Source organism: Zonotrichia albicollis, chromosome 20 (genome assembly GCF_047830755.1).
Source record: "Zonotrichia albicollis isolate bZonAlb1 chromosome 20, bZonAlb1.hap1, whole genome shotgun sequence".
Classification (NCBI taxonomy): Eukaryota; Metazoa; Chordata; class Aves; order Passeriformes; family Passerellidae; genus Zonotrichia; species Zonotrichia albicollis.
In genome coordinates, this window is record NC_133838.1 from 2,739,391 (window position 1) to 2,751,844 (window position 12,454).

Sequence of the window (12,454 nt, forward strand, 5' to 3'; positions counted from 1 at the left end):
AAACCCCTACCTAAAACAACCCCCACAACAGCAACAGGATATTTAAAAGGTGCAAACAACTCTGTCTCTGAGCACTTGCTTTGTGCAGGCCATCAGCCACAGGAAGGTCTGTGAGGCATCAGGGCTCCAGCCCAGGGCTGGTGACCAATCCCATGGGCAACCTGAGTGTCATCCGGACCCCCCACACCTGCAGAAGCTCTCTGCACCTCACAAGACACCAAAGAGAAATGGGGAAGAGAAAGCAGAAGAGAAAGGGCAAAGCAAAGGTGACTGCACAAGGAGATGCATCGTGGCAGATTTTTCATGCTTATCCCAGTGGGAATGGATTCCTTGCCCCTGTGTGAATGAAGCATCCAGCAGAGAGTGACCAAAAAGCCATCAAAAAGAAAACCAATATCAGCTAACATTTGTACAGTTATCACCTCTGGCTGTGTATAATTTTGGGACACATGGTGAGTATTGGCAAAACATCTCAGGTCCATATGAAGCAGTGAGTAGGAAGAAGTTGAATTCCAAAAGTGCAAAATACCTAGAGGATTTCCTTTCTTCTTCCTTCTCTTCTGCCATTGAGCCCTTCAGGAGTAATGGCAGGCTGAGGAACTTGAAAGCACAGCTCAGTCCATTTCTCAGAAGAAGGAGTTCCCTGGAACTGCTTCTGGAACTGCCATGCAGGAGGTCATGGGGAGACCCTGTCACCTGCCATTGCTGTCAGCAGTGGGAGCAGAGAGGATCCTACTCAGTCCCACTGGGCCGGTGGCCCAAGGCACCCAAATCTCTACACTCAAAACTTCTGCCATCCTGCTTCTGCCTGATTTGCCTTTAGCCAGCAAATCAACTCCTTCCAGAGCTTTCTCTCTTCCCTCAAGGTTTCCTTTGCAGCTCCATGGAGCAGCAGGCAAAGCAAGGAAACAGCACAGAGCTGCTGCAGCTGCAGCACTGCTGCAGAGAAAGGCCAAGAAAAGGCTGCTCTCCAATCTTCATCCTCTCTCTACTCTGGAGTGGTTTCACCAGTGCCCTTTCGCCCTCTGGGCTCTCGGGGCTCCGAGGCACAAGCAAGACACGCTTCTGACCGACCTTCACACTGAGAGGTCACAGAGGGAACGGGGCCTTTCTTACCAGTCATCGCTGCCCAGAAAGGAGAGTGCCTCCTGCAAGGACTGCTGAGGGTCTGCAGAGGCTCTGTCCTTCTGCCCACGCCCACGGAGTGGCTCCTCTCGGCGCCTGGCCCCAGGGGCCGTCTGCGAGGTCACTGTGAGGAGAGGATTGGCCATGGGCGCTGCAGCCCCGGGCAAGGCCCCGCCATGGAGCGGCCTCAGCCCCATCTCCCAGCCAGGGCTCCGTGTGGCACAAACTGGCACTGGCTCAGAGGCTTCCCTGCTCTCTGGCTCCTGGGGCTTCTTGCTTGCTCCCAGCCTCCCCCAGCCAGGCCCAGCTCCAGGCTGAAGCTGACAATTGCCTCGCAGCGCCAGCTCCCCAGTGCCACAGGTGCCACAGCCAGCGGCAGTTCCTGTAGCCACAGAGCTCCCGCTCCCTGCGAGGCAGCGCTGACCAGCAGCACTGGCTGCCCACGAGGGAACCCCTCAGGTGCCCCTCTTGTCTCAGCGCCCTGATTGCCCCCAGCCTGAGGACAGGGGCACTCTGCAGCTCCCTGGGGAGAGCCCTGCAGCTGCCTGGAGACAGCACCAAGCCAAGAGTGAACAACCCAGCCCTGCTGGGCCCGGTTCAATCCCCACGGAGCAGCTGCCAGGGAACAGCCACACCTGACCCTTCCCACCTGAGAGCGCCTCTGTTCCCATTGACTGCAAATATTCTAGACAGAGGCAGCTGAGTGCACACACATTTTAGCCTGCTATTGGGAAGGAGTACTTTATGGATTTTGCTCTTTCCAAGCATCATGAACTTTTTTCAGAGGTACACACTGCCTGTATTTCAAGGATGCTGAGGTGAAATTTATTTGCCATCTAATGGACATGTTTGTAAACTCAGCAGTTTCTAAGCTTTCTCTTGTGTAAAAATGCAATTTTTCAGACTAGACAGTTGATAAAAAAGCCTTCCAAATGTACTCTGAGGATAAAAATATGCAAATACAGATCCACGTTGTTGGCAGATGCACTCTCTTGTTAATCAGTTGACCTGGGCTTGCCTTAATTGAATTTTTTTGTAAGGAAAAAAATTTTACAAGGTATGAGAAAAATCTGGTGATAAATGCATTCCTTATGAAACCCATTTGTCATCAAAAGCACTGTCAATCAAAAATTTCATGTTGTGCACTCAAAAGCTCATTTTCTAACGTGTAGATTAAAACATTTGACATGTTTATAAGGATGGAGTATAAATATTGCACAGAATCTAGATGAACTGCTCTGGACTCTGTAGGGTTTTTGTGCTACCTTGCATGTTCTCACAAAGTATGGAGGAATGACAACTTCAAAAATATTCAGAAGGGAGCTAATCTGGATGTCACTGAGGTACCTCAGCCACTGACACCAGTGATGTAGACACACACATCTAGATTCACTGTGAATGGAGAGCCACGTCAGGCTATGTCCTGGGGTGACGTTATGATGCTTGTATATCCCCATTCATCTGTTCTGTGCCTTTAAGACCGGCTCTGAAGAGTGGAAGTTTTGTTTGGGTTTCTCTTATCAGGGACACAGAGGAAAGCGGTACATAAGGCTGTTTTTTTCACTTCCAGCTTCAGCTTGCTGCTTTTGCTTGCTCTCTTTTTCTGCTCTTGCTTCTGCTCTGCTTTCTGCCTCTGCTTATTAGCTAGTTCTAGCTAAACAGTCCACATTGCTTCCTGGACTGTTTCTCCTCTCCTGTTCCTGTGACCATCTCGAACCTGCTCCGGACTGGGACCCGGAAACACCGAAGGTTCGGCTGCAGCAGCTGCCCCAGCGCCGGAGGGACTGAGAACAGAGCAACCACCCCCCCCCCCAAAGGGACTTTCTGATTTTGCCATCTTTCTCAGAGCGGTGTCATCGGGTATTGTTCATTTTGTGTGCTGGGGGGTGCGGGGCCAGTCAAATAAACAGGTTCTTTCCACCTCTCTCCGAGGAATTTTTTCCCGAACCGGTTGGGGGGAGGGGCCGTGTGGGTTTCGCTTTCTGGAGGGGCCCTCCTTTGCAGATTCTTTAACAAATTTGCCCTAAACCAGTACAGGCTAGTTCTGGTCAATTCTGAACATGGAAGTAGCATCACTAGAGAAGAGCATTCAAGTATCACTCCTAGCTCCCTTCTTCTTATCTCACCCTACTTGGGATCACAGCACAGGCAAGGGCTACCCACAAAGGAGGGACAAGAGCCACTAGGGACTCTCTGCTGTCCATTTGCTGCAGGCAGCAAACAGCCTGGGAGGAGCAGGCAGCCCCTCCTGGCTGCCATCTGCTGCACAGGGGTGCTGTATTTGCTGGCTGACACAGGAGGCACTGCTTGTTCCCTCTTGGCACTGCAGGCTGTGGGGTGGCTGCAGTGAGGAGCCATTGGGCACTTCTGGAAGCAGCAGCAGCACGACTGCACCAAGCCACTGACTGCCCTGCAGAGACAGCCCTTGCTGGAGAGCAGAACAGCTGGCTGCAGAACTGGACAGCAGCACCAGCACAGGGCCCAGATGGTGAGTGAACAACTGATCGTGGTGGTTCTCATAGGAGCACAGTGAGCACAGCAGCAGACTGCCCTGCAGCTCATCCCTGCAGTCACAGCTGCCTCCTGGCACCAGTGCTGTAGTTTGGACTCTTAGGATGGGCAAAAGCCAGAGCTTAGGCCTTTACCACGACTTTATTCAGTTCAACTTTCCAATGGATCTCTAAGAACCAACTGCTCCAGTACGTCCAAGCTGGAGTAACTCAAAAGTAGATTTGCTGTTCATTCTCAGGACAGACTATGGAGCCAAGATCCCAGCAGTGCTGGCTGAGGCAGGAGGCAGTTTGTGCTCCTTGTGCAAGGAAAAACCCAAGTGGGAAAAGCTGCCATGGAGCAGGCTTACCTGAGGAGCTGCATGGGAAGCTGCCATCCCCATGGATGATGGGTGAATTGGGCAGTAAGGGCACGTTGTCCTGCTTCCTCAAGACCTTCTCCTTCAAGGCACTACCAGGGTGTTTTCTATGCCCTCTAGAAGCTGTGCCATCAATAGGTGGTAGGCTGACGGCTGCAGGGACCAAAGAGGAGCTTGTAAGGGGAGAGTGCTGGACAGGGTGACAATGGAAAGGATCAGAAAACTTGCTGGAGCTGGGTAACATCTGCTTGTTACCCCAAAGAACTTCAAGTATAACAATGCAATACCACTTTATATCAAGTATAACACTAACATGGGACAATGATCACAGAATCTTAGAAGAGTTTGGGTAGGAAGGCACCCTTAAACATCATCTAGTCCAACCCCTGTGAGAAGGGACATCTTCATCCTGATCAGGTTCCTCAGAGCCCCATGTAAGCTGGCCTTGAACACCTTCAAGGATGGACCAACAACAGTTTCTCTGGGAAAACCTTCCAGCTTTTCATCCCCTTCATTATAAAAAAAATTCTCCCTTATGTCTAATCTAAATCTACCTTATTCTAGCTTAAAACCAAATTGCAGTGATGCTTCCCCTAAGAAACAAGGAAACCCAGCATTGCTTTGCCTTTGTTCTCCTGTTCCAGAGGCTGGCGGGGCAGTTGCCAAAGGAAAGTGCAGATAACCCTGCATGCTGCCCTTGGGCTGAGTGCTGCCTCCTCAGGGCCCCGCTGCCGCCCTCGGGCAGCGCTCACAGCCCTGCAGGCAGAGCCCCTCAGCCGGGATCCACTCAGGATCCACAACTTCTGCTGCTGCTCCTGGGGCTGCAACAGAAGCCCTGGCTGGGGCTTCAGCACAGCCCTACAGTGCCAGCTCCTCAGCAGGGAGTGGCAGAAGGATCTCTGGTGTTTTCATTACAAGGAGCTGAATTTTGTTTCTTCCAGGCTGCAGCCTGGTTGAAAAGCATTCTTTTGGACTCCCCTTCCCTGGAGGCTGCTCTCCAGGAGAGAGTCTGAAGCCCCAGTGTACTTTGCAAGACAGAATTTTCTTCTCTGAAAGACTTTAGAGGTGAAGGAGGGAAGCTGATATTCTGTTACTGACTCAGTGAGGCCGTGGGCAAGACACTTCATGCCTCTGTATTTTTCTTTGGGAAACAGAATTAAATCCTGCAGAAAGGATCGTATGTGGCCCGAAGTTTAGAGTCTGACTAGCTGAGGGCGAAAGGCCGACGCCCCTCTGCAATTCCTGGCCAGCACCCTTCGGAGCCTGATGGCCTCGGGCTGTGCTGGCTGCGGACTGGCGTACCTCGCTGGTATATGAGAGGAACGGAACTGACCATTTCCCGGGGGTTAAACATCGGTTTATTGACGGTGATGCCGCATCCAAACACCGGGAAACCATCCGGGAAAAAGTTTTTTTCATAGGGGGTGCAAACAGGATTATAAAGCAAGGGGGTGGGTACAGACAGAGCCAATCAGGAAAGGTGAGGGGATGAACTTCACAGAACTGACACTCCATGGAGACCAATAATCAAAAGGTAAAGGAGGTGTCCTGGGGCCCCAGCCAACCACCATCTCTAGAGAGGAGAAGGTTCTCGAAACCTGGGAGGAGGAAGGGAGTGATTGACTGGACAGGGAGGAAACAACTTTCACTTATAAGGGAAACCAAGGGGAGAAGCAATTACATATCGGCAACTATGAATAGCAGTTGCTATAGCAACTTAGCTGACAGGCTAGCAGTGGCGGGAAGAACTGGGGGAACGAAACCATTTTACACATAATAGGGGAGAACAATACATAAATTGGGGGAATAACACAAGAAACTTAGCAACACACTACCACATCTCCCCGTTTTTTACCAAATAAAAATTAAAATGAAGAGAAAAGTCCAAATTAAGCTTAGAATGCAGGAACTCGCAGCTGGTCATGACGAGTGTCTTTGTCTTCTGAACATTGCAAGGGACAGTGGCACTCGGCGCAGTCAGTTTCCTCCGGACTAGCTTGCAAATTAGGAGGATGAAAATCAAAAGTGAGTTGGGGAAATGTACTAAAAGACAAAAGGTGAACAGTTAAACGCAAAATACTTAAACAGATGGTTCTGCCCCAAATAATAAATCCAGTTCGGGAGAAGAAGAAGAAATGGGGGAAGGAGGTTGGGATTAATAAACCAGAGGTAGTTCAGTGACGAGAGGGGTAGGAGCAGCAGTCTCAGCATTGGGGAGGAAGTAAACATCTGAGGAAACTGATGGTGTTTGGGAGGGTTTTCTCCGTCACCGCGAGCACGCCTGAACTTGTGACTCAGCTTCCTTCTGCATCCTCTGCTTCGGGATGAGGTGCTTGACTCATTTGGATGGTCTTTTTCCTCTGTCTTCTTCCTATCTTGCTTCCGCCTCCATTCCATGTAGTCTTGGCGCATGGGACACTGAGGCATCCAATGCCCCACCTTGCCACAGAGATGGCAGGGATGGGTTGCTGATGTCCTCCTGCCGGACTCAGAAGTAGAAGGACCGGCCACGGGGGAAGCTTCAGCCTCTATGAAGTCTTGCTCGGGGCATTCAGCAAAATGCACAGATGTTCTCTTAGGCCTTGGGGCCAGGGAGACTTGACGCACTACGACATCTATCATGGCTTCTACTGTGGGCTTAGGACTTCGAGGGAGAGTTTTTATAGCCTTGCGGCAGTCAGCGTTGGCATTGCTATAAGCCATCTGCTCAAGCATTTTTTCCCTGTCATCCTCTCCGAACGCTTGCGCTTCCACATATCTGTATAGACGTTCGATAAATTCCATGTATGGCTCTTGCGCTCCTTGCAAAACCTCAGCATCTTCCCATTGGGAGGTAACTACCTCTAACTTAAAGAAGGCCCGCTCAGCTGCCCGGGCCGTCTCTACTAGCTGGGATGGGAATAAGGCTTTAGCTTGATTTGCCCCTTCAGCCCACTGTCCTTCACCCAAAAGATGTTCTTGGGTAATTAACTGACCATCTGCGTCATGGGACAGTGTAAGGTTCCCCCAAAAACTTGGGAGTACTTCCACTATTTCCCTCCTCCATTCCCTCACCCAGACTCTAAATTCCATGGGTCTGAGCAGGCTAGAGAAGAGGGACCTTAAATCCGTCGGTACCAAATCTCCCTGAGCAAGGGTATTGTGTAGCAAACCCCGGAAGAATTCTGACTCCCGGGAGTAATCTTTCTGAGCTTTGCATAGCTCCTTTATTTGGACCTGTGCTAAAGGCACCCACTGTGCCCGTGCATTTCTTCTTTCTCTTATATGATATGTTACCGGGGCGGCTTCTAATATGGGAGCTTGCTCCAGTTTTCGGCTTTCCCCCCCCCCCTCCTCTGAACACAAAGCGTGAGAGCTGGGGGGGGTGGCGTGGGAACCGAAACTGAAGGAGGTTGAGGCGGGGTTTGGAGCTGACGTAAGGCAAGGGAGTGGGCGCGGCAAAGTACCCTTGTCCGCCCCCCGGACGGCGTTCGGAGGCGGAGGGAAAAACGAAAACGGAGCGGGGGGGAAGGGAGTGGGGGGCTGAACCGGGGGAGGGGTTTGAGGAGGAGCTGAAGGTGGGGCGGAGTGCTGAGGAGTGAGCGGGACGGAGGGAGGGTATGAGAGAGGAGTAACTGAGCAAGGAGTGTGGTCAGGGTGAAGGAAGGGGTTGGTGCTTGGGAGGAACGGGTTAGCGGAAGAAGAAAGAGCTCTGGCGGCAGAGACCGCGTGGTCCCCGCCATCTTGGACAGTAAAGGGGCTACTTTGTAGAATTTCATTACTAAGCGGAACAAACTTAGGGGTTGAAACTGGGGACTTGGGAACTGGGGTAGAAGGGGAGGATGGAGGAACTTGGGCAGGGCTCCTCGGACGGGGAGGCTCAGCAGGTCGAGAGGGAGCAGGGGCAGAATGGTTTCCCTGCTTTTTGTTGGCCTTTAAAATCCCTTTCGAGGGCTCCTGCCTGTGTGAAGAGGGTGAGGGCTGGGGGGTAAGGATGCGGGAACTGGGAGAACTAGGGAACAAACTAGAAGAAGAAAGATCCTTTCTTGAACTCCCGGCTGGGCGCAGCGAAGTTAATACTTTGCTTGCCCAGTATGCCACGTTAGACAACCGGGGTTCCCCAGCGTTAACCTGTTGGTCTAATTTGGCCACAACGGCTGCCCAAAAGCGCGGCTCTTTCGCAACCTCTGGGGAAACTTCAGGGAAATGTAAAAATACCCATCTAATCAACACTATCAACTCTTTCTTGGGGGCAGTAAAACCTCTTCCAAGTAACAAACCCTTAACTACAAAAAAAACTCCTTTTTGGGTTTTGCTCTGACCCACACCCATGATCGTGGGGGGTGTAGCGACCCCACCACGGCAAACCGCGCGGAAAAACCGCCCTGCGCTGAAAGAGCCCGCCGCAACCAGTCAGCGCCGCGCCGAGAGCCCCGCTGCTGGGCCTGGCGTCACCGTGCCGGGGCACCGCGAGCGCGAAAGGCGGCAGACGGCAGTCCCCCTCGTAGAGCTCCCAGGGAAAATTAAAAGGGCAGGGGAGGAACCGAGTCCGGGGTTCACCTAATCAAAGAGCGTTGCAAACGAAAAGTTCAGGCGGATTAGTCCACTGACACCGGAGGAAGTCTGACGGCTAGTAGATTTAAAGTCCAGTCCGCGGGGTACGGTAAAGCCCCCGCGTGGGCGCCATCTGCAGAAAGGATCGTATGTGGCCCGAAGTTTAGAGTCTGACTAGCTGAGGGCGAAAGGCCGACGCCCCTCTGCAATTCCTGGCCAGCACCCTTCGGAGCCTGATGGCCTCGGGCTGTGCTGGCTGCGGACTGGCGTACCTCGCTGGTATATGAGAGGAACGGAACTGACCATTTCCCGGGGGTTAAACATCGGTTTATTGACGGTGATGCCGCATCCAAACACCGGGAAACCATCCGGGAAAAAGTTTTTTTCATAGGGGGTGCAAACAGGATTATAAAGCAAGGGGGTGGGTACAGACAGAGCCAATCAGGAAAGGTGAGGGGATGAACTTCACAGAACTGACACTCCATGGAGACCAATAATCAAAAGGTAAAGGAGGTGTCCTGGGGCCCCAGCCAACCACCATCTCTAGAGAGGAGAAGGTTCTCGAAACCTGGGAGGAGGAAGGGAGTGATTGACTGGACAGGGAGGAAACAACTTTCACTTATAAGGGAAACCAAGGGGAGAAGCAATTACATATCGGCAACTATGAATAGCAGTTGCTATAGCAACTTAGCTGACAGGCTAGCAGTGGCGGGAAGAACTGGGGGAACGAAACCATTTTACACATAATAGGGGAGAACAATACATAAATTGGGGGAATAACACAAGAAACTTAGCAACACACTACCACAAAATCCCAAGCAAGCTTCCACTCAGATGCAAGCTGAACAGCTCCCCAGTCTGACTGCAACACTGTGCAAAGGGCAAGCAAGTGGTCAAAAAGGACCACCACAAGTGTAGCCACTACTTACTTGCTTCAGCTGCATGCCCACGCTTGACTGTCTCAGGAATAGGTGGCAATGATGTTTTCCTTTGTCTCCTTTTCTTCATCTCTCTCTCCAAAAGCTCTGCGTCCTTCCGCCCCAAGTTCTTTTGAGCCAACATGCACAAAGCAGCACGGATCTGGGTGCAATGGAAATACATCATAGACTGTAAGCAGAAATACACAAACCACACACAACATCTCATCAGGAGCACAGAGTCCACAGAGTGCCCTAGGCTTCAATGCAGCTCCATCCACATTCCAACAGTTTCACAGGAATGTCTCCTGTCCTCACCTTGGCAATTACACACAGTGAGGTGGAACACTTTAGTGCCACAACCTTACACTGCTGCAACTGCAATCAATGTCAGGAAGCCCTGCTTGAAGCATGAAAGTCATAGGAGTGCTCCAAGGCAGAGGAAGAGCTGACATGGCTAGGGAGCAGGCAGTTCAGTTCCTACAGGCCATGGCAGGAGAATAAAAACCATGTGCAATACCCAGCAAGGAGGGCTAATGAGCTGTTGCTTAACACTCATGGCCAGGAATTGCATCTGTTTCTCACTTCCTGGCTTCTGAAGGACTCAGCTCTGAAGGACTCTGAAGGACTTGGTCTCTGAGATCAGGAGACCAAAAGGAGGAGTCATGTGAAAACAAGTTGCAGAAGCATTGATGTTCATGAGCAGAAAACTTGAGAATGAGAGGGCTGTGAGATACAGCCACAAAGGTAACCAGGAAAAATCAACCTCTCCCATTTTCTTTTGCAGCCTTGCTTGCACCCAACATTAGAATCTTTGCCTCTCTGCTTCCAAGGATGCACTTTGCCCACATTCACTGATGTGTAGCTTGCTCTGTCATTTAGAACTTCTCTAAAACAGCCTTTGCACATAAAGAATGCTTCTGACATGACCTTAGCACCATCTCCAAACCAAGAATCTTGGCACCACTGGAAATAGCCAAGCTGTGGGATCTCAGGATTTGAGTCCTGGGATGCAAGGCCCCCGAGACCACCCTTGGGGGGCCCGGGAGTCCTGGAATGTTGCCAGAAGTGTCTGGTGGCAGGACTTTGACCCTACACAGGAGACGACACCTTTATGAAGATAAGAGGGTCTCACCGGGGTGAAGGGTGGAAAGATTAGCTAATTAGAGGGTAAGAAACAGGGTTTAGGATTTATGTACAGGGGGGTTTAGAGGAGCAAGATGGAGGAATTGGGGTGTGTCCTGCCCTCCTTCTTCTTCCTCCTCTCCTCCATCTTCTTTGGCCACGGTGGCACCTTTGGATTGGTTATTACTAAGAGTACACCGAGTTATAAGAATAGATGGTATTGGGGAAAAATGATAAATATTGTATACGTAACTAGGGGTATAAAGATACGTGGCGGTCCGTGGGACGGCACAGTGTGCCCATGGCTGACTGCTGAGCGGATCTTTGTTAGGCTGAAAGAACATTTTTTAGATAAACAATTAATAAACATAAAACCAGAAAGAACAACTGAAGCCTCTTCTCGTCCTTCGATACGCGGGCTGCCCAAGGCCACCCCCGGGCTTTTCAGGCCCCTCAAACAGCCGAGATAAACCGGACACCAAGCAATGGTTCTGTAGCTGTCCAATGTATTCCCAAGGGAATCCCCATTCCCCAAGAGTGGAAGATGATGATTTTCAGTGACATTTTGGGCCAAGCACTAAACAGCCCCTGGAAAGGAAGTTCACTCATGCCTGTCCTTATCCCTTACCTTTCCAAAGGCATCCCTCAGCTCTTTGTCCCTCGTAGGACCAGGACTGGTGGGATGATCTCTCTCCTTGGCCTGGCTCAGTGGGAGGCCTGGAAATGGAAGCAAAGGTTCCTGTATACCTCTGACAGACTTCAAGTCCCCAAAAACACAATGCTGGGCAACAGGCAAGACAGGTTCCAGAGTGCAGAGCTCTCAAGACACAGAGATTGGGATTGAGAGCAGCAAGGTACAATGCCTAGACCCTCTCCCAAGGGATGGGCTACTGGCAGCAGACATGACTTGACTCTGTTGGCCAGCAGACTGAAACCTGCTGCTTGATGAAGGCCCCAGCCCCTGCATGCTGGAGAGCCTCTGTGTGTGATAGAGAAGGGCAGAGATGATGATTGCTCTTGACAGAGATTCTTATCTGCCCTTATTATGCTGATTGTAGTAAACATCATCTTTCCAGTTCCTGAAAGAAGCCCCAGGTTCTAATACCTGGATGCATTTAGACCAACATTGTCTTCTCTTTGTTGGAATATTTCAGAGGACATTCAAAGAAAATCTGAGCATTGCAGGAGTGCAGGAGTGTTACCCAAGTGTGAACTGTGTTCTTGACACTAGATATTTCATTTTCCCCAAGGATTTTCATTCTAAACTGTATGAGATTGGGCCACTTTCAGGCCAGGCTAACTAAAGGCTGATTTTCTAGTTGCAATTCTATACAACAGCTTCACAGAGGATAAATTAAGTGGCAATGCAGTAGAAAAAAAGCAATGTCTTAAATCAGGATTTTTTGCCCCTGCAGAATGGTCAGCATAATAATAAAAAAGGAGACTTAGATAGCAACTCTGTGAAAGGAGGGCCTTGGAAGGTAAAAGAATTTGGGATGTTGGCAGGGAAACTACAGATCCCAAGGTAACCTCCTTGGGACCACTGCTGTCAGTCAGGCCAGCAAAATGGACATACAAAATGTAACAGAGGCAGAGATGCAATCTAAAGCATCTGAAGCTCCATATTTCACGGGACACATTTCCTGGAAATGTCTATAAAGCTGCACAGGGAAACATGCTCCTGGCTGGCAGACACTTGAGGCAGGCCAGGGCAAACCCTGAGCCACTTGCCCAGAGGTGGCACAGGCACAGCCTGGCCTCTGGGCTGCCCTGGGACAGCAGGGAGCCCCGAGCCCTGTGCTCCCCAGGAATGGCTCAGCTGCACATGCACCCTCCTGCTCCTCTGCCTGCCCCACAGCTCAGCAGCCCCACAGCTCCAGGGGCA

At 51.0% G+C, this 12,454-nt stretch overlaps 1 protein-coding gene across 1 annotated transcript in view; it reads left to right on the plus strand.

The window, feature by feature from the left end:
• The first annotated feature begins 8,303 nt into the window (after positions 1-8,303).
• Positions 8,304-12,454, plus strand: part of LOC141731339 (uncharacterized) — a 796,170-nt gene continuing 792,019 nt past the window's right edge. The window contains exon 1 of the mRNA XM_074555958.1: positions 8,304-8,477. Coding sequence (XP_074412059.1) covers positions 8,304-8,477 — 174 coding nt within the window. The remainder of the gene's footprint in view (positions 8,478-12,454) is intronic.